This window comes from Heteronotia binoei, chromosome 17 (genome assembly GCF_032191835.1).
Source record: "Heteronotia binoei isolate CCM8104 ecotype False Entrance Well chromosome 17, APGP_CSIRO_Hbin_v1, whole genome shotgun sequence".
NCBI classification, from domain to species: domain Eukaryota; kingdom Metazoa; phylum Chordata; class Lepidosauria; order Squamata; family Gekkonidae; genus Heteronotia; species Heteronotia binoei.
The window spans coordinates 21,742,227-21,766,313 of record NC_083239.1 but is presented as its reverse complement, the minus strand read 5'-3'; the positions used below and the strand labels follow the sequence as shown (position 1 = coordinate 21,766,313).

At 48.7% G+C, this 24,087-nt stretch overlaps 2 protein-coding genes across 19 annotated transcripts in view; one reads left to right on the top strand and one right to left on the bottom strand.

Moving 5' to 3' along the window:
* The window catches only part of AK2 (adenylate kinase 2), a 436,257-nt gene that overhangs the window by 51,816 nt on the left and 360,354 nt on the right, over positions 1 to 24,087 (top strand). The gene's annotated exons all lie outside the window — the stretch shown is intronic.
* The window catches only part of MACF1 (microtubule actin crosslinking factor 1), a 414,929-nt gene that overhangs the window by 121,509 nt on the left and 269,333 nt on the right, over positions 1 to 24,087 (bottom strand). For all 18 annotated transcript variants that reach the window (XM_060258444.1, XM_060258431.1, XM_060258437.1 and 15 more), the window contains 10 exons: positions 23,168 to 23,401; positions 22,396 to 22,623; positions 19,287 to 19,820; positions 18,430 to 18,606; positions 11,889 to 12,012; positions 10,182 to 10,390; positions 7,924 to 8,241; positions 5,780 to 5,949; positions 1,831 to 1,987; positions 741 to 858 (listed from right to left, as the gene is read on the bottom strand). In XM_060258444.1, coding sequence (XP_060114427.1) covers positions 741 to 858; positions 1,831 to 1,987; positions 5,780 to 5,949; positions 7,924 to 8,241; positions 10,182 to 10,390; positions 11,889 to 12,012; positions 18,430 to 18,606; positions 19,287 to 19,820; positions 22,396 to 22,623; positions 23,168 to 23,401 — 2,269 coding nt within the window. The remainder of the gene's footprint in view (positions 1 to 740; positions 859 to 1,830; positions 1,988 to 5,779; positions 5,950 to 7,923; positions 8,242 to 10,181; positions 10,391 to 11,888; positions 12,013 to 18,429; positions 18,607 to 19,286; positions 19,821 to 22,395; positions 22,624 to 23,167; positions 23,402 to 24,087) is intronic.

Sequence of the window (24,087 nt, the reverse complement as noted above, 5' to 3'; positions counted from 1 at the left end):
TCTAGCTGATCTAGAGCTTGGAAACTAAGCAGGACTGGCCACAATTAGTACCTGGATGGGAAACCACCAAGAAAGACCAGGGTTGCTATGCAATGGCAAACCATCTCTACTCATCTCTTGCCTTGAAAATCCCATGAATGGTTGTCTTAAGCCAGTTGCAACTTAACAGCACTTTATTATTATATGTGGTACTGGACACCTTTGAAATTTAGGACAATGTTCAGCACTTTGCTGGAAAAGCCATCAACAGTTGCTGGACAAGGAAGTAAACCAGTGTCTGCTCCAGGCAGCAAGTAAAGTGATTTCACATACAGGAAGCTGCCTTATACAGAGTGCAGATCTCCAATTCCTTGAGGCCAGTACTGTCTCCACTTTGATTGGAAGCAGCTATCCAGGTTCTTAAGGCAAAGAGAAGACATTCCCTGAAATTCTCCTAACTGGACCTGGGACCATCTACCACCAAACAACAGTTCTCTGCCTCAAGAGTCCTTCATATATTCACAAAAACAAAACAGGAAACCAATACTAGACATGACTGCTCCCCCACCCCACCAGTTTCTGTACATGACATGGCAAGCCCTTGGTTGTCTGTCTCCCACCCATCCCCACCTCCAAATCTATGACACTGTGCTTGCACAAGTTCTATTTCATGAATAACTGAAACAAGGATAACTCATAAAGAAAAGAAGAAACAGCTCTGCCTGCAGTACTGATGCAAGTTTTGGAGGAGTGTGTCTCACCTGTTTTGGACTGTGCATCAGGAGCTGTGATCTCAACTATCAAGCTCTCCAAGGCTGTCCCTCTGCAGTTGATATCCCTCACAAGAGATCCCTTTTCCATCCATTCGTCCAAGAGGAACTAATAATGGAATACAGTCAGATGTCAGAATGTGAAGCATACACAAACATCTGGGCGTAGACAAGGCCATAATGTGCATTTTCTCAGTTCCGCTGCAGAAGCATGCATAGAATGACTGGGCACAGAATTCAATGCCTGGAGAACTTCAGCTTTCATTTAAATAGAGATAAGTTTCTAGCCCATAAGGGTATGGAGTAGGCCTGAATGCACGGTCAATGCCTTGTGAAATCTCTGAAACTCACAGCAATGGAAGGTGCACATGAACCCACAGGATTCCTAATGTTTTTTGGGGGGCCTTTTGAATTAGTGCAATGCGCATCTTCTCCCCTCCTCTCAAAGGATACCAGAAGCAGGATACATGCTACAAATTAAGCACATTGATATAAATATATTCATCCTTCCTTGGGGCAGATTTATGATTTTTTGTTGGTTTGTTTCCAGTAGAAACAAACTGGAAAACACAGCAGCCTTGGCTACAGGATGCCTGCAAAGTCAGTTTTGTGTACTGGTTAAGTGTGCAGACTCTGATCTGGGAGAACCGGGTTTGATTCCCCACTCCTCCACTTGCACCTGCTGAAATGGCCTTGGGTCACCCATAGCTCTCACAGAGCTGTCCTTGAAAGAGCGGTTTCTGTGAGAGCTCTCTCAGCCCCACCTACCTTACAGGGTGTCTGTTGTGAGGGAGGAAGGTAAAGGAGATTGTAAGCCACCCTGAGACTCTGAGTGAAGGGTGGGGTATAAATCCAATATCATCATCTACTTCTTCAAAGAGTAAACGTGTCCCCCAAAGACCAGCTTCAGAGGAAACCAGACACCCATCTCTGCCTGGAGGCTCCAGATCTAGAGACTGTCACAGTGAAGCTCAGCCCCCGGCCAATCCGCTCTGGCCCTTCTTCCCAGGAGGTGGTGGGCCCTGTGCCGCCCGACCCTGCCTCCACTCAAATAGGGTTCGCCACCTCATGTTCAACCCACCTCAACTCGCTGCTGCCGTTTCTCCAGCTCATGGGTGCCCAGAGAGGTTTCAGTGGTCGGGAGTTTCCTTTCTGTTTCTTTCAGCCACTTCCGGATGCATCCAACCAGCTTCCGGAATTCATCCAACTGTTCCTGACAGGATGATGCACCTTTCTCTCTGAGGTGGGGATAGAAAAGAGGTCAGGAAGGAGTCACTCACATCAGCTATTGACTGCTTAATATGTTGGTCTGCAGTAAAACAGTTAGATTCAAATCCAGTAGCACCTTTTCCTCCCAAGTAGGCATGGACTGGGAAGCCAAAATGGTGCAAGCCTGGAGCCTCTCCAGTGTCAAGCAGAGCTCCAGGGGCTTGGCTCTGTGGTAGCCAGGAATTCTTCCTGTTAGTTAAATTGCCAGACCATCCCTGGCACTTTTAATCTTTGCATGGTGCCCCTCAAATTGTCTTGGGGTACCAAAGGTAGAAACCAGATGCTCCTCCAAGAGCACATCTCCAAGAATCTACCTTCCTGCTATCTCCACGTTCCATTACAGAACGTTTGGACTACCCTGTTCATTGGAGTGCTTCTCACCAGCCAAATCAAAACTGTTGTGAAAAGGAAGAAGCAGACAGGGGCAGGGGAGGAAGATTTCTTCTATTGACCCAGTTTCCATAGAACTCTGTTAGCGCACATGCTCCTTGGTGAGGAGTTCTGTGTCATTCAAAAATCTGCACCTACAATGGATGCCTGTGAACAGGGATCACCCAATGAAGACTCATCGTTCACACCTACGAATGAAAGCCACTATTCTTTCGGCCTCACAGGGTTGCCATGAGGAACACTGAAGGGCTTTAACATTTTAAACCTTCACAAAGTGTTGTTTCTATCCTTTTTGCAATGTTGGCCCGCCAGTTTGGAGCTGGTTTGTTCAGGGCAGCACATTCCAACATGACAAGAAAAGACACCCTCTTGGTATTTGGGGCATGAGTCCAGCTTGTTCTTTGCCACCTGGGCTCCAGCACAGGTATTATTCTCCCCCCACCTACACACACACACACTGGTTGGATGGACAAAATTTATGATTTGGCTCCTTTGAGAAGCAGGTTGTGCCCAACTACCAGCAATTGCCTTCCTGCCTGTCTTTCTGCATCTACTAATAATGCTGAGAATACACCCAATGAGGAGAGAGACTCGTCCAATCTCCTTCCCCCATTTTCTCATCTCTAAAGTGTCAGTTTTAGGTGACTTCATTCTCCTTCTCTCTAGCTGTGCCATGCTGGGGGAGGGGAGTTTTAACTCACTATCAACTGCAGAGAGAAAAAAGGAACTTTACATGGCTGTGAAGAATTGTCATTTCACCTTGACTATGCCATTGTCAGTCTTCACCTGGAAGACTCTTCTGGACTTTCCAAGTGCAGAGCCAGCACGGTGGGCTCTGGGAGATCCAGATTTGATTCCCACTCTGCCATGGAAGCTCACTGGGTGGCCTGGAGCCAATCACTCTCTCTTAGCCTAACCCACCTCACAGTGTTGTAAGCAAGAGGAAATGCCTTGCACCCAAGGTTTAGCGTCAAACTTTGCCATCCCCAAGGGATAACTCTTAGGTTTGCACTTTGTACAGAGATACTATAAAGGACTCTCTGCTGATTAGCAGGTGGAAAGCTGGAGAGAGCAGCAAGCAGGTTTGAATCACATCTCCACCGCAGAGCCATACAGATGCAGATGACTCTAACTGGAGGAGGACAACCTAAGCCCAGAGCCCCAGGAAGTCAAGGTAAGTGGGGACCTTTTGGCAGAGAGGGAGAGAAGGATAGTCTGCTGGGGAGTGGGCTAAGGCAGAGAAAAAAACTTCACAGGTATCCCAAGTGGCCAATTTTACACATGTTTTGGAGGAGGGAGGAGTCCATCTTAGCTCAAGTAGACAGCCATGAGCACATGGTCCTGAGAAAGCTGGGATGATTCTTGAATACTGAAACCAAAATAACAAATGCAACTCAACCATGTGAAGGGCCTCTCTCTCATATTATACCCTGGAGGATAGAAAATGCATTTAAACTCATTTTATTTTGCACAGTCTGTTATGTACATACCTCTGCACCATGTGTTTTCAATTAACATAAAACTCCCCCCCACACTTTTAAATGTAGTCAAACTGATTTCTGTGAATTGCATTAAGCCCTAGTCAGCCCATATTTACCAGAAGAGAGAAACCCAGAATCAATGCTAAGGTGTTTAAGAGACCTAGAAGTGGGAGGAACCCAAATGCAAACGTTTGGGCTGAGCAAACAATACTTTGAGAAAGAGATGGGGGAATGGAGGAAGAGGAGATCTACAGGTAGGAGATCCCAGTAAGGCTGAGTACAGAAAGGAATGCTTGCCACAGAGAGGAAAAACATGGAAAAGGGGAGAACAATGTTGTAAGCTGCTTTGGGTACCCTCTGGGGAGAAAGGTTGGGTATAATGAAGACAGGATGGTTAATGTTCACTGAGAACAAATTCAGAACCACGAAGAGTTGGAAATTACACTAGCAGCAAAGGCACAAAGCCTGATTGGCAATTTCATAGATTGTGATTTCGACTGAGACACTGCAAAAGCATTGACGCTGAGCAATCTGAGCAAAAATAAAATAAACAAACAAATGATAACACATGGGGGGCAGTTCTAGGGGCAGCCCAGAAGGAAGGAGTCATGGGGTATGTTAGCCCATTTCTGTTGCAATGTCCCAGGGATGCCAGCCTCCAGTCGCCACTGCAAGGGGCCTAGTCAAGAAGTGGGGGTACAGCTGCTCCTGCTGCTGGTGGGGGGAACAGGGGTTCTGGCAAAGGTATCTCCTGCAGAAGACCATTAAGACCAACAGCTTTTGGGTTTTGCTTTCAGAAAAGATTGAAAAATTTAAGATTCGAAAAGCAACAGCAGTGGCAACTGAATGCTCAAGTTTGGTGCTGTTCAAAGACCTAGACCCTGAATGAGTCCTTGCACTGCTCCAATATTTCACTCCATCTTCTTTGGAAAATAAGCATTCACATACATTTTTTTAAAAAATGCTAAAAGTAATTTATCGCAACATGCTACAGTAATGTTAACAATCTATGGCTCACTTGTTCCGAAACTACTGGCCTTGCTAATAAATACTCTCACAGCAAGCTGGAATACTTCGTATTCTAAACAAGGCCCAGTAGACAATTTGAAGTGCCAACCAATGTTTCCTCTAAGCTGCAGAGTCTTGTGAGCAAAAATTCTACTTTGTGAGCGACTGGCATTAAAGTTGTGAGCTACTGCATCAATTAGTGTGCTCGGGGGGGGGGGGGGGGGAGGGGTCATTCTTCCTGAGCTAAGACAAAAATGTGTGAGTTGGAAGCTAAAAATCTGTGAGCTAGCTCACACTAACTCAGCTTAGAGGGAGCAATGGTGCCAATGGGTGTGTGTGTGAAAGAAAGAATCACAGACAGTCACTGGATGATCACAAGGCATGTTCCTTCTTGGGCTGGTTGTTCATGAGGGTCTTTGCTCTCTTTGACATATACACACATTTCTATTGTCTCCCTGGCCAAACAGGCTTGCAGGTTTTTGACACAATACAAAAAACCAGGACTTTTTTTTTTAGCAGGAATGCAGTTCTGGCTGGCTTGGTGTTAGGGGGTATATAACCTAATATACAGATGAGTTGCTGCTGGGCTTTCTCTACAGAAAAAGCCCTGTAAAAACCCACTTAACCAGAGTAGAAAATGGAATGGGCACAAGTACTACCAACAGTAATGATCCTTCTTTCAAACCCAGCTAACTCTGCAAAAGAAGGTCACCTGTCTCAAGGGTTGTGCCCTACAAATTGGTTGGGGTATGGGAGTATTCTGTTTTAGTACCACTACACGCTCCTCAATCTGCTAAAATTTTACAGCCAGAGTTCTTCTGAGCACACCACCTTTGTCAGCCCCACCTGGAGCTCCCAGGATCACCTGTGGTTGTATCATACCTCTCCTTTGCTGCTTTCTGCAGTTGCAGGAAGTCTTTCCGCAAGCTGCGCACCTTCTCCTGTTGCTGGGGAGAGGCTGCTACTGCAAAACCACAAGAGCTCAGCTCTGCAGACAGACATTCCAGTGTCTCCAAGTTTTCTTGGTGCTGCATCATCTCAAAGTTCAGTTCCTGGAAGAAGAAAATGGAAAAAGCAGGGAGGAAATATCAGCTTTTGAACTGAGAGCATAATTCAGCATGCATCTGCAGCAACAACACCACATTCACCACAGGGAGAGGGCTATGAAGCCACAGAGCTGATGCCAGCCATGGGGCAGATGGTGTAGGGCAGTTGATGCCTTATGGCCCATTCTACACAACTGGACTTTGGGATTGGAACCGAAACAGCACTTCCTGTCCCACAATGCCTCATAGCCCAGGATGCAGGATCAGAGCATTTATTTGCCACAATAAGGTTTTCTCCACAACAGCTCGATTATGCAGCTCCACAACAGCTCGATTAAGACATAGGCCACAGTCACTCTTTTCAGAAGGATAGGGGTTATCATATCTTTTAAATCTGAGTTTGTAAGCAATGAAGACAAGAGAGATACAAATATTTTAGTAAATAAACAAACAATGCATTCCCATTGTGGCCTACTAGATGTGAGGTGGGACACGAAGCTATTCAGGGCACTGAAGCTTCCATCTGGAAATCTTGTTTCTGGCTCCAGGAGCCTTCAGAGGACAGGAGAGCCGGAAAGATGCTGAGATTCTGAAGGAACAGAATCCCACAACAAAGGCGATCCTCTGTAATTCTTCTGCACTCCTGTAGAATTGTGGCCCGCATACAGGGCCAAACTAGGCAACATGACATCCAGGAGCCCGCCATAGGCACACAGTGCCATTTTAGAACCTTTTAAAAATGCCACAGTGGACAGATCCTGAGAGAAACTGCAACTGGGGGAGATTAAATTCCCTCCTCTGCCCTGCAGTAGTGTTGCCAATCCCCAGGTGGGGCAGGGGATCCCCCGGTTTGGAGGCCCTCCCCCCACTTCAGGGTCATCAGAAAGTGGGGGGAGGGGAGGGAAATGTCTGCTGGGAACTCTGTTGTTCCCTGTGGAGATTTATTCCCATAGAAAATCATGGAGAATTGATTCGCAGGTATCTGGGGCTCTGGGGGGGGGGCTGTTTTGGGGGGTAGAGGCACCAAATTTTCAGTATAGCATCTAGTGCCTCTTCCCAAAATACCCACCAAGTTTCAAAAATTGGACCAGGGGGTCCAATTCTATGAGCCCCAAAAGAAGGTGCCCCTATCCTTCATTATTTCCTATGGAAGGAAGGAACTGAAAAGGTGTGCTGTCCCTTTAAATGTGATGGCCAGAACTCCCTTTGGAGTTCAGTTATGCTTGTCACAGCCTTGATATTGGCTCCACCCCTAATGTTTCCTGGCCCCACCCCCAAAGTCTCCTGGCTCCACCCCCAAAGTCCCCAGATATTTCTTGAATTGGACTTGGCAACCCTACCCTGCAGTGATCCTGAAAGTTAAAAACCAGGTTCAAAAATGGCTCTGTGTCCCTGTGGTGGACTTGGGGATGTCATATCCTCTACTTTGGTCCACAGTCCTTTCACAAGCATTGGCCAGTGCCTGGCAGTCATGTAGCAAAAAGCTGTCCTCTAGAGGAAGAGAGGGGGAAAGCAGCCAATGTCCAGCCTCCAACTCCTTTTTAGCAGGGAAGATGCAAGGATCTATTTGTAATTATTGAAAAGTGAGCCACTCTCTTGGCAAAAAGACATTTTGCCCAGTGGACAGGGCTTTTTACAGTTGACAGTAATCAGGTGCTTCAGCTCACTGTTTTTATTAAGGTTCTAATGGATTATTCACTGGGCTGAATTTTAGTATGTTTTCCTGTCCTTTGGCTGGTTTATGTCACCCAGAAATTCAGAAAACAAGGACTGAGCATGCCTATTGTAATAAATGATCCTGCATTGGCTGTCTCCTTTGGCTGTCAACAGCCCTCTTGAAGTTTTCAAACAAAACCTGTTCCCCGTCTTGCTAACAGAGACCCTTTGTGAGTCACTGGAGATGCCACAGCCTGAACTGGAAACCTTTGATGAGCAGGTCAATACTCCCCAAGAGTCTTCATTGTTTAGTGGCTTCCCTACCTGGATCTGCTGGGAGAAGTGAGCAATATCATGATCTGGCTGGTTCCCTGAGGCCAGCAGGCGACTTCTGCTATCCATGAACTGTTGCAATTTCTCTGAGAGCTGCTCGTACTGCTCCACTTTGGGGAGAAGGTCCTTCAGGGTATCCTCCTTCTCCTGTTGCCGCCTCCGCAGACTGTCGAAGCGTTCAGTCACCTCCGCCAGCTTGGCCTGCAGAGCTGCTGCTGTGCAGCTGTCGGATGTTGCTGCGAACCGGGCCACCATCTCCTGCGTGGCTTCCAGGCTGCTCCTTTGCCTGGCAATGTCCTGCTTCAGCTTCTGTTAATGCAGAGACAGGTGCATTCATATAGACCAGAACGTGAAGGAGAGCCTGTCAGCACAGACTGGATTCACAAGGCCAGTCTGATGTAGTGGTTAAGTGAGCGAACAATTATCTGGCAGAACCAGGTTTGATTCCCCACTCCTCCACTTGCAGCTGCTGGAAAGGCCTTGGGTCAGCCATAGCTCTCGCAGAGCTGTCCTTGAAAGGGCGGCTTCTGTGAGAACTCTCTCAGTCCCACCTACCTCACAGGGTGTCTGTTGTGGAGAAGGAAGGTAAAGGAGACTGTGAGCCACACTGAGATTCAGAGAGTGGGATGGGATATAAATCCAATATCATCACCTTCTTCTTGATCAAAATGGGAAGCAGCATTTAAGCATGCTGGGACACTCAGCCAGAACAAACATAAAAAAAGCCCTGCTGGATCAGACTGGTGGTCCATCTGGTCCAGAATTCTTTCTCACACACTCATCAATCAGTTGCCCTGGAGGGCCAACAATGGGGCATAGAGGCCAAGGCCTTCCCCTGATGCTGCCTCCTGGCACTGGTCTTCAGAGGTATACAGCTTCTGAATGTGGAGGCTCTCTTTAGTCACCATGGCTATCATCATTTGTCCTCCATGAATATGTCTAACCCTCTTTTAAAGCTATGCCTGTTGCCATCACTACCACTCTGGTAGCAAATTCTACATTTAAATGAAGTCTCATGGCTGCATGGAGATGCTGCACGGCATACAGATTCATACAAAAACAGGAATTTAACAAGCGAGGTTGGAAAGTCATTCACAGGAATCAGTGCTGCTCCAACTTAACAATAGACTGCATATTCCTTTTCCCCATGTTTATCAAAAGCCACCCTCCCTAAATGCTAACTAATGGACATCCCCCAGAAATAAAAAACAAGACTGAGATCTCAAAATGGAATACTAATTAGTAAGGGGATTAAGCTGTAGTGTCAGACTAAAATCTAGGAGACCCACATTTGAATCCCCATTTGGTCATGAAAGCTTGCTGGGTGACCTTAGCCAGTGTCTCTGTGTGTGTGTGTGCGTCTCTCTCTCTCACTCACACACAGACACAAAGCCTATCCTATCTCACAAGGTTTTAATGAGAATAAAATGAAGGAGAGGAGAAGAATGTGAGCTGCTTCAAGATCACATAGGGGAGAAAGGTGGGATATAATAAACAAAGTAAATGAATAAATATAAGAACTACTCTACTTCTGGAGAAAAAATGGAATTCTTCATCTCTCCCTTGGCTGGGAGTGAAATACAGTCTATGATAAGCCTATTTTCAAAGTATTCTTTTACTTACAGCTAAGGTGGACTTTTAGACTTTGAGATTAGAGAACTGAAAACAATCTGGCGATGAGCAACCTCCAAGAATTCCAGTTATTTCCAATAAGTGGATCTCCCCTAGCTTTCCAACTGACTGATGAAGATAACTTCATTTACAGTTCCTTTTTAATAAGTGTGTGCCAACAAGTCATAACTGATTAATGGTGACTCCAGGACCAGGAGGTTTTCAAGGCAAGAGATGAGCAGAGGTGATTTGTCATTTGTGCAAATGTGTTATACGAGTGGTCAAATGGGGCTAGAAGACTGAGATATAAATCAGGGTCCCTGATTCAAATCTTGCCTCTGTCATAAGCTCACTACATGACTTTAAGTAAGCTTTCCATCTGCATTGGGTGGAGGGAGGATAATAATGCTGAAACATCCTACAGGGCAGCTGGAATGATTAATATAAGATAACACAATAATCTCAGGACATTCAAAAGTGCCTAATAAATGCTAATGCATCCAAAAGTGGTTGCCAGGATTCAACCCTTTTAAAAGTGGAATTTGGATTAAATGAAAATGCAATTCATTTAATCAAGTGCAATTCAGGAATTTCCCCTAAACAGCCCAAGTGCAGCAAATCAAATCAAAATGGCTTACCATGTTTGTGGCAAGAGACTCCTGTATGGAGGAGGAAGAGAAAGAAGCCACGTCACTCCTTTGGAGGCTCCTTTCAATCTCTGCCATGGACTGAAGGAGGGTCTCCAGTCCCTCCTGGACACTCTGTGATTGGGCAATGGACTTCTGCAACAGGTCTGAGCGCTCAGCCATCTGGCAGGAGAGACTCTGGAAACGGCTCGTGATGGAATCTGGGGAAACCAAGTGAGATCCCTTCAATGTGGAATTGGGAAGGGGGTTAGGAGCTCAAAACCCTCATGCTGAGGATCTCCAACTAAACCAGACCGTGTGTTATGTGGAGTCTAGCCTGGAAAAGCCGTTCAGCAATGCTAGAACCATGTCTAGGTGGCTGAGAAGTGCCACACCCAGAGATCATGGAGGACAATTAAGGAAATGCAGAAGACATGACCTCTCCTCCCTCTGACAATGCAAGGCACAACCCATTGGAATATTCTCAAACAGCGCAAGAAAGGCTGATATAATAATAATAATAATAACAATAATAATAATAATAATAATAATAATAATAATAATAATAATAATATTTAATTTGTATCCTGCCCTCCCCGCCGAAGCAGGCTCAGGGCGGCTCACATAGCATAACATAAAATACAAACATTACAATAATAAAAGCACACTGTTTACACAACATATTACAATTCGCTTATATATACTATTACATTAAAACCATCTAATTAAAACCATCAAATTCAGTTCCAGCAAATTAGTTTGGTGCTACAGTCTCGATTAGTAATCTTACGATTTTTCATGACAACGGTACAATATATTCCACATTAAGAAAAAATCAGCTGAAAGAGGCCCTGCGGAACTGGGCAAGGCTCCGCAGGGCCCGCACTTCCTCTGGTAATTGGTTCCACCAGTGGGGAGCTGTGATCGAAAAGGCCCTCTCTTTTGTAGCTTTCAGTTTGGCCTCCTTCGGCCCAGGGATTGTCAATAGATTTTGCGAACCAGATCTCAGTACCCTCTGGGGAACATATGGGGAGAGACGGTCCCTAAGGTAGGCAGGTCCTCGGCCATATAGGGCTTTGAAGGTAATAACCAGCACCTTGTAACGAATCCGGTACACAATTGGCAGCCAGTGCAGTTCCCACAGCCTCGGCTGTATGTGCTCCCACTTAGGGAGCCCCAATAACAGTCTGGCTGCCGCGTTCTGCACTAGCTGCAGTTTCCGGGTTCGGCACAGGGGCAGCCCCATGTAGAGGGCATTACAGTAGTCTAACCTCCAGGTGACCGTTGCATGGATCACTGTTGCCAGGTTGTCGCACTCCAGGAAGAATATTTGCCTTGCCCGCCTAAGATGAAAAAAGGCGGATTTAGCAGTGGCTGCTATCTGGGCCTCCATTGACAAAGAAGGCTGCAGTAGCATCCCCAAGCTCTTGACCTTGTGTACCGTTTCCAATGGCTCACTGTCAAAAGCTGGTAGGGGGATTTCCCTTCCCAGGCAGCCATGGCTCAGGCAAAGGATCTCTGTCTTCACTGGATTCAACTTCAACCTACTCAGCCTAAGCCATCCTGCCATGGCTTGCAACGCCAGGTCCAGATTTTCTGAGATGCAGCCAGGCCAGCCGTCCATCAGTAGATAGAGCTGGGTGTCATCAGCATATTGGTGACAGCCAGCCCATACCTCCGGGCAATCATCACCATTATTACCATGTTTTCTATCATTACCGGTAGTTTCTTGAATGCCTTGGTGATCAGGCATAGGGGCTTCGTGTATCTCCAAGAGAGAACGTGTGGCCTTCTCAAGCTGCTTCATAGGCACCTGATGTTCCGCAAGGTCTTCCTGGAGGCTCTGTTGCAATCAGGGACAAAGGAAGAGTAAGCCAGAAATATCTGTTTACTGAAAAGTTGCTTGTTAATTTCTAAAGACAGGTAAGGGGTAGGGGTCAAATATGCCTTGGAGCCCTGGCCAGATCTCATTATATGTGCATGCACCTGCTGTGCTTATTTGTTGTTGAGGATAATGCATTCTGCCCCTGTCTAGAGGCATTCATCTTGACTGAAAAATCATATGCATCATGGTCAAACCTCCATCTTTAATGAAGTTGTCAAGGCAGGAAGGTCCAAGTCCTACACTTAAGGCCAAAGCAAATAGTAATACTGGGAATTTTGCATGAGGATATTCACAAATATTCTTTTTTCCTTCTTTTTTATAAATAGTGCACTTGACCCTGATTTGGGTCAGAAACACTAGGTGGGAGGAACAGTTAAGCATCCCTCCACACCATTCTCTCATCCTGAAATGACAGTAATGAAACTGTGGCAAACATACAGCTTCTCGGCATTCCAGTAAGCCACAGCACAACAGAAATTAAACCCTACCAGTATCTCCAAGCTGGTGAAAAGGCAGAGCTGCATTGCTTAGAGTCCGCTTTTTTCCTCTGTCTACTGAGCAAAAACAACCCCCGAACATCTGTGTCAAGTCTGCTATGAATTACTCAATACCTGTATTAAGTTTGGTTCTGAAGTGAAGGAGTCTGGGTACTTTACAGTGTACACCGATTGCTGCTAGCTCACTTTCCTGCCCCCTCACTAGAGAGGCCTTTGTTGTGTAGTCTGCTTTGAAATGCTAACATGTGAATAAGATAAGGGCGCCTTCCCAGCCTTGCTCTCTGTGGGAGAGGCTTCGGCCTGGGAACGAAGGGAGTAGCATCCTAGTGCGAAAATGTGTTGCATAGATTACCCCCACCGTAGGAATTCCTTTCATCTATACCTTAAATGCTGGTTTAGAGCCTATGTATTTTAGTCCTTCAATCTCTGCCATGGTCTCTAGTTCTGTTTACAATAAACTTGTTACTCTGTTTCACCAAGAGACTCGTTATTGAATTCAGCCGACTTGACATTTTGAAGGACTCCCCTATCTTGGAGTTCAACCTTTCCGGCAACTGAAAAGGCGATGTCCGAACAGTCTCCGGAGAACGGAGAACTCCCAACCAGAGTGGAGGGGGCCGAGACACCCTGGCACATCCATACGGCCAGAAGGACCGCGGCCTCCCCTCCCCAGTTTCAGCTGGTGGTGACCCCACGGCAATACCAGCCAAGGACCTCCACCACGCTGATGGATCAAGCCCCGATCCGACGGGAGGCGATCATGACCCGCCACACCAAGCGGGTCCAACTGGCCGAGGCCGCCGCCGCCAACCCGGGCGAGACGAGCGAAGGCGCCGGAGCTGCGGGGACTCAAGACCCCGGGAGTGGAGGCGAAGGGGCCGAGTGCGGAGCGGATGACGGAGGGGCGAGACCCAAGGACCAGACCGATGAGGATTACGAAACGTTTCGGGCGATGGTCCGCAGGGAGATTGACGGGGCGGTGAGAGACCTCAAGGACCAGATGCAGACCCCGACCGCGCAGCTGGGCAGAGCGCTGGGGGTGACCGGGGCTCGCCAGCAGCAGCCAGCCCCGGCGGGTCCGCGGGGACCCCCGGCTCAACCGGGCCCTGCCGCCCCTCCACCCGGAGCGGCCCCGCAAGCCCCAGCGGCGCCCCCTCCTGCCCCGGTCAGACAAAGAGACCTGGGGGGAGGCCGGGAGCTGGACGCCACGTTTGATGGAGACCCGGAGGAAGTGAACTACTTCGCGATCCAGGCGAACAGCTACATGTACTACTGGGGGGACCTATTCCCCGATGAGATGAGCCGCGTGGACTACCTCGGGTCGAAGCTGCGGGGCGCAGCAAAGAAGTGGTATGTGAGCCTATGCGAAACTAACAGCCCGGTCCTCCACTTCGTAAACACCTTCGTGCAAGCCCTACTGACCCAATACGAGGACCCCCTGCAAGAAGCCCGAGCGCTGGCGGCGCTGTGGAACATGAAGCAAGGGGCCCGATCCATCCGAGAGTACGCGGCCGACTTCCAGGCCAACGCCGCCCGGGCTCGGAATTGGAACGAGGTGATGAAGATCGAGCACTTCACCAATGGGCTGAACCCGAGCATCCTGGATAGGGCGCTCACGCAAGCCAGCCCCGATACCCTGGTGGGGTGGATTCAGCTGGCGGGGGAGGTGGAGACCAACCTGAAACGAGTGGCAATGCTGCGCCAAGCACTAGCCGCCGGCAGGGGAACGCCGAAAGCAGCCCCCGGGAAGGCTGAGCCACCTAAAGTCAAGAAGCCGGCGGCGGCTGCTCCGGGGGGGCCCCGACGTTGTTTCCGGTGTGGGGACCCCAACCATCTGGCCTCCGGCTGCCCCCAACCAGCCACCGGGGCTGCCCCACCGCAGGGAGCCACCCGCCCGGGCACCCCCGGCCCCAAAAAGACCACCGGCCGCCCTAAGGATGCGGCGAAGGGCAGCGCGCTCCTAGTGCAAGAGGACCTGCAGGAGGAGGAGGTGCGTCTGTCCGAGGAGCTGGCCGAGCTGGCGTGGGAAGAGGAGCCGGCGGGAAACGACGCCGACCTGCTTTGAACGGTGCCAGCCAGCAGGTCGACCGGGAGGAGGCACCACTAACGGTGAGACCCACGGGAAGGTTGTACTTTATAGTGGTCAAATTGTTGAACCCAAAGCTAAAAAGGTTCCTACAGATCCGGGCCCTCATAGACTCGGGCTGTAATAGAGAGCTGATTTCCCCCAAGGTGGTGGAGGCTCTGGGGTTGGAACGCTTTCAACTGCCCCACCCCATGCACTTTGAACAGATGGATGAGTCAGTAATGGGGGGGGAACCCTGCACGCAAGAGACTGAGCCGTGCCCCCTGGGGATTGAGGACCACTGGGACTCAGAGACGTTTGTGATCGCGCCCGCCTGCGGCTACCCCGTGGTCCTGGGAGTGGGGTGGTTGGAGAAGCACGAGCCTCTCATCCGCTGGAGAGCCCAGACCATCAGATTTCCCGACCCAAGTTGCAGCCAGCACCTTTGGCAAGCGGCATGGGGGCCACGAGCGCCAACCGCTCGGGAGAGGGCGTGCGTCCTGGTGGAAGAGGTGCACCATGTCCCGGACGCCTACCGCGACCTAATGGAAGTGTTTAGTGAACGGGAGGCCAACCAGCTACCCCCCCACAGGAGCACAGACTGTGCGATAGAACTGATCCCCGGGGAAAGCCTTCCCAGGGCCAAACTCTACCAAATTGGGTGGGCTGAGAAGAAGGAGTTGCGTAAATTTCTAGACCTGAACTTGAAAAGGGGGTTCATCAGACCCGCGACGGCCCCCCACGCGGCCCCTGTGTTGTTTAGAAAGAAAAAGGACAACAGCCTTAGGCTTTGCACTGACTTTCGCGGGATTAACGCGATTTCCATGTCAAACGCCTACCCCATCCCCCTCATCAAAGACCTGCTAAGCACGGTGGCGGGGGGGAAAATTTTCACAAAGCTTGACCTGCGGGACGCGTACTTCCGAGTGCGCATCAAAGAGGGGGATGAGTGGAAAACGGCGTTCAACACACCGATGGGACAATTTGAATACTTGGTCATGCCGTTTGGATTGCAAGGGGCACCGGGGGTGTTCATGAATTTCATAAATGATGTATTGCGGAAATTTCTGTACAAGGGGGTGGTGGTGTACCTTGATGACATCATTATTTATTCTCAAGATGAACAGTCCCATGTGAAACTAGTGAGGGAGGTGTTGGCCACCCTGCTGAAGCACCAGCTCTACGCCAAGTTGTCCAAATGCGAGTTTCACCGCACGGAACTAGATTATTTGGGCTTCCGGGTGTCTGGGGACGGGCTGGCCATGGATCCAGCCAAAGTTCAGGCAGTTTTAGAGTGGGCCCCCCCGAGGACACGTAGACAGCTCCAAAGTTTCCTCGGTTTCTCCAATTTCTATAGGGGATTCATTGAGGGGTTTGCCCAAATCGCTCTGCCCCTAACAGACCTCCTGAAGACGAAGGGGAGGGGGGAAGAGGCAAAGCGACCAGGGGCCAGGCTGAATTGGACACCGACTTGTCAGGCGGCTTTCGACCGGCTTAAACAACTGTTCACAAGCGAGCCGGTCTTAAGCCACCCAGATGAGCGGAAGGGGTTCGTGGTCCAATGCGACGCCTCCGATGTCGCCATAGGAGCCATTCTCATGCAAAGGGATGAGGAGGGGAAGCTCAGACCCTGTGCTTATATTTCGCGAAAGTTCTCGGAGGAGCAGAGGAACTGGTCGGTGTGGGACAAAGAGGCCTTCGCTGTCATGTTTGCACTAAAAACGTGGAGGTCCTGGTTGGAGGGAGCCAGGGTGCCCTTTGAGATATGGACGGACCACAAAAATTTAGAGGCCCTAACAGGGAAAAGAAAATTGAGTGAAAAACAAATCAGGTGGGCGGGCTTCTTCTCCAAATTCGATTTCACCCTGAAGCACATCCCGGGGACCCGCAATTTTCTAGCGGACGCCCTGTCCAGGCTCCCACAGCATGAGAGCCAGAGGGAGGAGGTGATAGACTCCCTGATCCCCCCCACGCAAGTGGCGGCTATGGTTACCACCCGCTCACAGAGAAAAAAGGAATTGAGTGGGCTAAGCAAAGAACGCATCGCCCTAGAGGCCGAACGGGAGGGAGGTGGGCGGCCAGAGGGGTTGCAGAAAAGAAAAGATGGTCTTTGGTACAAGGGAGAGAAACTGTACGTCCCGGAAACCTTAAGGAAAGAAATTCTCCAACTGTGTCACTGCTCCAAGCTAGCTGGGCACTTCGGCTATGTCAAAACCTTGCACTTAGTGCACCGGCAGTTCTGGTGGCCATCTCTAAAGAAAGATGTGTCGGACTTTGTGGCTGGTTGCCCGGTGTGTGTGATGGCAAAGAAGAGGGGGGGGGGAACCCCAGGGCTCCTACAGCCGTTAGAAACAGCGAAACGGCCATGGGCCGTGGTGTCCATGGACTTCATAGTCGAGCTGCCACCCTCCCGGGGGAAAACAGTCATACTGGTGGTAGTGGACACGTTTTCAAAACAAGCCCACTTCATCCCCTGCAGCCAGTTACCCACAGCCAAGAAACTAGCAGCTTTATTTTTCGACCACGTGGCCAAACATCACTCCATCCCTGACAAGGTCATAAGTGACAGGGGCCCTCAGTTCGTTGCCACCTTCTGGCGGGAGTTTTGTAAATTATTAGGGATGGAACAGGGGCTAAGCTCTGCCTATCACCCCCAGACGGACGGACAGACAGAGAGAGTGAACGGGGTGCTAGAGCAGTACCTACGGTGCTTTGTAAGCCTACGCCAATCAGACTGGGTGGACCTCCTCCCCTTCGCAGAATACGCTTACAACAACAGCGCTCACAGTTCCACCAAAGCATCTCCCTTTGCAACAGTGTTTGGGTATGAGGGGAAGCCGATCCCCATGTTGCCAGGGGGGGAGGGATTGACGGGCTCAAGTTTCGAGCAATGGTGGCAAGGTCCCAGCCAATGTTGGCCAGCCATACAAGAAAACCTGAAGCTGGCCAAAGAGGCGTATAAAAGACAGTACGATAAAAGCCATGTGCCAGTCTGGGACTTGAAGGTGGGGGACTCTGTATTTCTGTCAACAAAAAACCTGCCTCTGGCACAACCGTCTAGGAAGTTGGCTTTTAAGTTCCTAGGGCCATTTAAGATCAAGCGGGTAATCAACCCGGTGACAGTAGAGCTAGACCTTCCCCCTGCTCTTGGTAAAGTCCACCCTGTTTTTCATTGCAGCCTACTGCGCCGATCTCCGGGGCCGTCCAAGTGGCACTCACAAGATTCACCAACCCTCCCCTCGAAGGGGGAGTGCCGGAGCCTCTCGGGGCCCGAGTTGCTGAGCCATAAATGTGAACCGCCCTCCTCGCAAGGCCGCCCGGCAGGGGAGGGGGCCTGGGGGGGGCAGTATGTCAAGTCTGCTATGAATTACTCAATACCTGTATTAAGTTTGGTTCTGAAGTGAAGGAGTCTGGGTACTTTACAGTGTACACCGATTGCTGCTAGCTCACTTTCCTGCCCCCTCACTAGAGAGGCCTTTGTTGTGTAGTCTGCTTTGAAATGCTAACATGTGAATAAGATAAGGGCGCCTTCCCAGCCTTGCTCTCTGTGGGAGAGGCTTCGGCCTGGGAACGAAGGGAGTAGCATCCTAGTGCGAAAATGTGTTGCATAGATTACCCCCACCGTAGGAATTCCTTTCATCTATACCTTAAATGCTGGTTTAGAGCCTATGTATTTTAGTCCTTCAATCTCTGCCATGGTCTCTAGTTCTGTTTACAATAAACTTGTTACTCTGTTTCACCAAGAGACTCGTTATTGAATTCAGCCGACTTGACAATCTGAACCCAAGGTAAGGTCCTTGACTGCTTCCTTACTTTGGCATTGGCCAGCTGCTTCTGCAAAACAGTCGGATTGGAGGAAATGGGTTCTGAAAGGAGGTTCGAGACGGCCTCTTCGCTCTCTCGCAGCCACGTCCGCAGAGATTCTGAGACATCCTGAAATTGCTTAGAGCGACCCAGTAGCATGTTCAGATGGGAGCCCAGAGTTGTGCACTGTAAGAAGGGATGGAGGAGACAGAGACAAGTCATAAAGGTGCTACAGGTGTTTTTCAGGTCAAGGCACCAGCTCAACAGCAAAGTTAATGTTTAGCATTCATGTCGTCAATCTCCAGCTCTTTTAAGATTTCAAATATGTAATCTTGCTTTGTAAATTTATGTCAGTGAACCACAAGGATTCTAATTTTTTTTTTAAAGTGAACCATGTAAGACTGAACTTAGGCCACACCCCACTCTATGAAGGCAGTTCGTTATTCTTGTGTGATGGAAATGACCTTGCCTAGTGGGTGAACACATCCTACAAAGTTTAGAAGACCATCAGACACAATAATTATGGCATAAGGTCATGATGAAGTGCAAAAAAAATCAGCCAACACAACCACACAAAGGGGGAGAGGATACATGGATAGTGTAGCTGAGAGGCCATGCTTGGCTGGCTGTGGAGAGCATAAAGTGTTAGTAATCCTATCTTCACCTACTCTGTAGTTACCAAGGTTAAGCAGCAATCCTACCTTCTCCTACACTGCAGTCACCAAGATTATGTAAACTACAGAGATGTCTGCACCCATATTAAAAGCAAAAGATGTGACTGTACAGCAGGAACATGCTAAGGTCTCGTGATGTCCTATGCCCTTCTATGTAGCACTTAGGCCTGGCCTCACATGCCTTCTAGGTACCTTGGAATGCAGAGCACCATATCTCTTGGTGGCGTCATCCAACTTGTTCTTGACCAGCATTCCAGTGGCTAAAACCTCAGGTCCTGGAGGCCCACCAACAACTGCCGCCATCTTCTCTGCATCCAGTACTTTCTGCCCTGACATGGTAACAAATCGCAGATCCCCTTTGTGTGAGATCACGTCTTCAGAGAAGCCACTCTGCCAACGAAGTGTCGATTGCAGGCCCTCCAAGCTCCCGTCTCCCCCACGCATCCTCTCCAGTTCTTGCTCTGCCTGTTCCAGCCAGACCTCAAACTCCCCACTGTCCCGTAGAAACTTCTGTAGCTCATCCTGGAGCGCCTGAGCTTGTTTCAACTGCATTTCCGACTGGGACAAGGCTGTAGTGTACTGGGCCCTCAGCTCTCCCAGCCTCCCCTGCAGTTTTTGCCTCTCCTCTGGCCTCAGAGTGTGGCCTTGCTTGTCCAGGAAGGCCTGGGCTGACTGCGTGGCCAGAATGACATCTTGTTGCTGAGAAAGGAGCTGTTGATGTCGCACCTGGGAAAAACAAGAAGTGCCCCCAGTTAATTTCAGTGCCCGCACAGTCACAGAACTGAGACTCTTCTTGAACTACCTTTAATAGAGAAATGCCCTCCCTGTCTGTGAGAAGCTCCATTTTGTGATATCCAATCAATGTATCCAGTGTATCCTTTTGTTTAAGATAATGTGTCTTTTTAAAAAATGCCATCAATTTGCAGCTGTCTTATGGTGACCCCATAAGGCAGGGGTGGGGAACCTCTGTCTCGAGGGCCGTATGCAGCCCTTGAGGTCACTTGGTGTGGCCCTCGGGGATTGCTGGACCGAACTGAGCCATGTGGCAGCCTCCCTGGGGCCTGGCTGGTCGGCCAGAATTGCTACAGGGCCTGGAAAAGTTACTGTCACAATTCAGTTTGCACTTGATTATCCCAGATGGTGTGGCCTAATATGCTAATGAGTGTGCGACCTAATATGCTAATATTAGGGGATGTGGTCTAATATGCAACTGAGTTACTGCTGGGCTTTTTTGTAGAACCTATGCATTTGCCTAGGGCGGCAGGCTGGGTGTATGTGTGTGTGTGTGTATGTGGGCCAGATTAGACTCTCCCCACATGACTTCAAATAGAAAAACAATGATTTGCATTAATTTTGCTGGCCTGAATCATTCTCCCTCAGCGGAGCACTGTTGTTTAAGTTGATAATTTTTAATGGCCCACGAATGATGTTATAAATATCCATATGGCCCTTGGCAGAAAAAAGGTTCCCCACCCCTGCCGTAAGGGTTTTCAAGGCAAGAGATGTTGAGAGATGGTTTGTTACTGGTTGCCTCTGCATAGTGGCCCTAGACTTCCTTGGTGATCTCCCATCCAAATACCAAAAAGGGTTGACCCTGTTTAGCTTCTGAGTGCTAATGAGATAAAGTTAGCCTGGCTATCCAAATCAGGGCTCAACGGGCTTGCCTATTATTACTTCATTGTCTACCCAATTGTAACTGCCCTGCATGACACCTTGTGTATATACCTCATGAAAAAGGATCAATTTGTGCATCCTACAGTACAGGGTGCAAACTCACAGGATCACAGGAAACCCCCTTTCACTCATCTTCTTGTCTGGAATTTAGATACCTCTCATATATACATTTTTTAAAATTGGTCAAACTGCCACGATGTATCATTGTTCACCCTAGCTCCTAAAATAAAGGTTGGAAGATTTTATCAGCCAGCAACCATAGAAACCAAAGGAAGACTGCCTCTCTTTGCAGGATCGGTCTAAATAGTAACTAGAAATGTTGCTGGCATGATCTTAGTCAGAACCATCATCGTATTTGACATCTGCCTTCCTCCCTTGTTTCCTGTACCGTTGTCTATGCCTGGAAATAATTTCTTACATTTTGGATAAAAAAAAACCTTACTGCTAAATCTTCTTCTATGGGTCAGGTGTGTTTGGAACACTATGGAGGTAGAACAGGACAGCCTGTATCAGGCAGTGAGTGGACTCGGCAAGGTAAAGCTTTCTGAATAAAAGAAATCCTCACTAATGGACCACTGATCAGCAACAGCGATTCAGAGGCTAAAAGGTTAATTCTCCGGTGCAGGGCAGTTGCTTCAAAGACCTGGTACACTTGGCTAGGACTGTGTTCCACTCCCTCATATCAGCTATCCCAGGAAGAGGTAAAAACCTCCCACAGTTCTTTGCAATTTTCTCAGCTCTTCATGGCTCCATCCAATTGATTGAGAATTTCAGCTAAGCTTTCTGTGCTTTCCATAAGCTTTTTCTCCCCCTCAGTCTTTCTATTTTCCTCCAAGGATCTTTCAGGTCCTGACAACTCCCAGAAGAGCTTTTGTATAGGCTAAAAGTTCCGTATCCATGTCCCAGGTTTGGCCAGCCTCCATCTGCAGCTGTGTGCCTTCAAGTTCCACCTCCCATCTACCCAGATGCTCTTTTCTACATCCTTCGACTGCTTCCAGTCTACTGTTTTAAGTCTCATGAATCACAGTAGCTGTCTCATGCTAAGCAAGTCCCCACAGTCCCAGCTCAGATGTCAGGACTAGAGCTACTGGCCAGGCTCCTGCTGTTATAAGCCCAGGTCACCAGGGCAGCCATGTGGCAAAAGAATGACCAAGTGGAACTGACAATTAACTTAGATCTGAAAGAGCAGTTCAAAGTAAAGAGAAAGGCTGGCAAAGGATGATGGGAACTGGGTACTACAGGACACACCACATGGGAAACAGTGGAATGGCTGGACCTGACTGAAAAAGGGTCCTGAGCTCCAAAACAAGGTGGGTCCCCAACCAGCAGAGCATCTTTGCTGCAAGCTGAAGACCTGAGATTTAACCTCCCACCCTCTCCAACTAACAAGGCTAGGAAAAGTGGGTCTGGCTGAGACCTGAAACAACTACTGTCAGGCAAATAACTGGACCAAAAATTTAATTTGTGACAAGGTATGAGAATAAAATGCTCCAAAGGCTTGGTAATTACTGCAGAATGAGAAGCTGAGGCTGGACAGAAATAACTTTGTGCTAGGACTTCCCCAAAGGGTAAGCTGAATGCAGGTCTAGAGCTCAGCCTTTGACCCACCAAGATCCCACCAACCTACCTTTAAGTTTTCATAGTGCAAACTAAGACCCTCTTCAGCTCTTCCTGCCTTCATCCACTGGCCATCAAGAACATCTGGGACTCTTTCTTCTCTATGTCCACCATTTGCTTGCCCCACTGAGTGCAATTTGTGTTCCGTGATCATCCTGGGCTGGTCCAGTGATGCCATCCAATGCAAAAGGGAATCGATCTTACTCTGGTTTTCTTCCAGGTCTTTGGCAGCTCTGTCCTGGAATTAAAAGTTTGAGTAAAGCATGTAAGGATGTGGATCACCATGCACAAATCCAACAGAAAGGGCCTCATTGGCAGGCACATTAGGCACGGGAACATGCAACCTTTGATAGCCATGATGCCTTGCAGGCTGAGAATCAGATCTCTCTGTCTTGCTGCAATTGGCCTCTGGCAGCTGCTGAGAGACTCTGCACAGCAGGTTGGATCAACTTCCCCCAGGAAAGGGCTTTCCAGGGAAGAGAGAAGCAGAGATGGTTTGCCATGACCTTCCTCTGCAGAGCTTTCCTTGGCGGCATCTTATCCAAATACCAACCCTGCTTAGCTGCCAAGATCTGATGAGATCAGGCTATACCACACTGTCTTCCCTCTCAAAGGCCCTCAAGCCTTTCACAAAAAGTTTATGTACCACCATCTTAAAACCAGCGAGGCACGTGGCCCCCAAAGCTCTGCCAGGCCTAATGAGTTATCATCCGGCTGCAGCTTCAACAAGGAAAGGAAATGGAGATCCGCCAGTCCATTTCACAACACCCTACACACTTCACCTTTTCCGTCTGCTGCTGCACCACAGTCTTCACGGCTTCCTCCAGCTCCTGCTGGGCTGCCTCTGTTCTCTCCTGCAAAGACTGGTACCGCTCCTTAGCCTCCTGGAGCCTGTCTTGCAGGGATGCCAGCTCCCTTGGATCCAGCTTGGTCTGGTTCTCCTCCAGGAAGTCTTCTGTTGCTTTCAAGACACTTGCAAAGGATGCCGCCCGACTGTGCATACTCCTCTGCAGATCCTAGGGGTACCAATGAAAAAAACAATGGTCTTCCAAAATATTCTTCCACTTGCTTATTTAAATGGCATTTATAGCCCACCTCATGCCTATGTCTCCCAAGGAGTAACAGCAGGTTAAAAAATGCAATTAAAATCTCATAATAGAACAACAAAATCCAAATGGATAAATACTGCCCAATGAATAAAAGGTTTCTTTATGAGATACTGGAGGTAGTGTGACAAGTTACAATTTCCTTATTATTTCCTTTTCATTCCTTCTGATAGAAGCACTGTTGCCCACATGAAACTGCCTTATGCTGAACTGGACCCTTGGGCCATCAAAGTCAGTATCGTCTGCTCAAGTGACAGCAGCTCTCCAGGGACTCAGGAAGAGGTCTTTCACATCACCTACTGCCTGGTTCTTTTTAACTGGAGATACCAGGGATTGGACCCAGGACTGTCTGCATTACAAACAGAGGCTCCACTAGTTAAGAAGTGAACTGTGATTCACACAAGCTCACACCCTGCCCTGAAATTTTGTTCATCTTTAAGGTGTTATTGGACTTCTGCTCTTTTTTACTATCTCAGCAACCCAGCTGGCAAATGCTCCCAATGAAAAGCAGGCTAACCCTACAATACGTAGATATTACCTCCACTAGCTTAATCATATTCCCAACCTCAAGGGGGAAAAGGCATTGTAATTTCTCT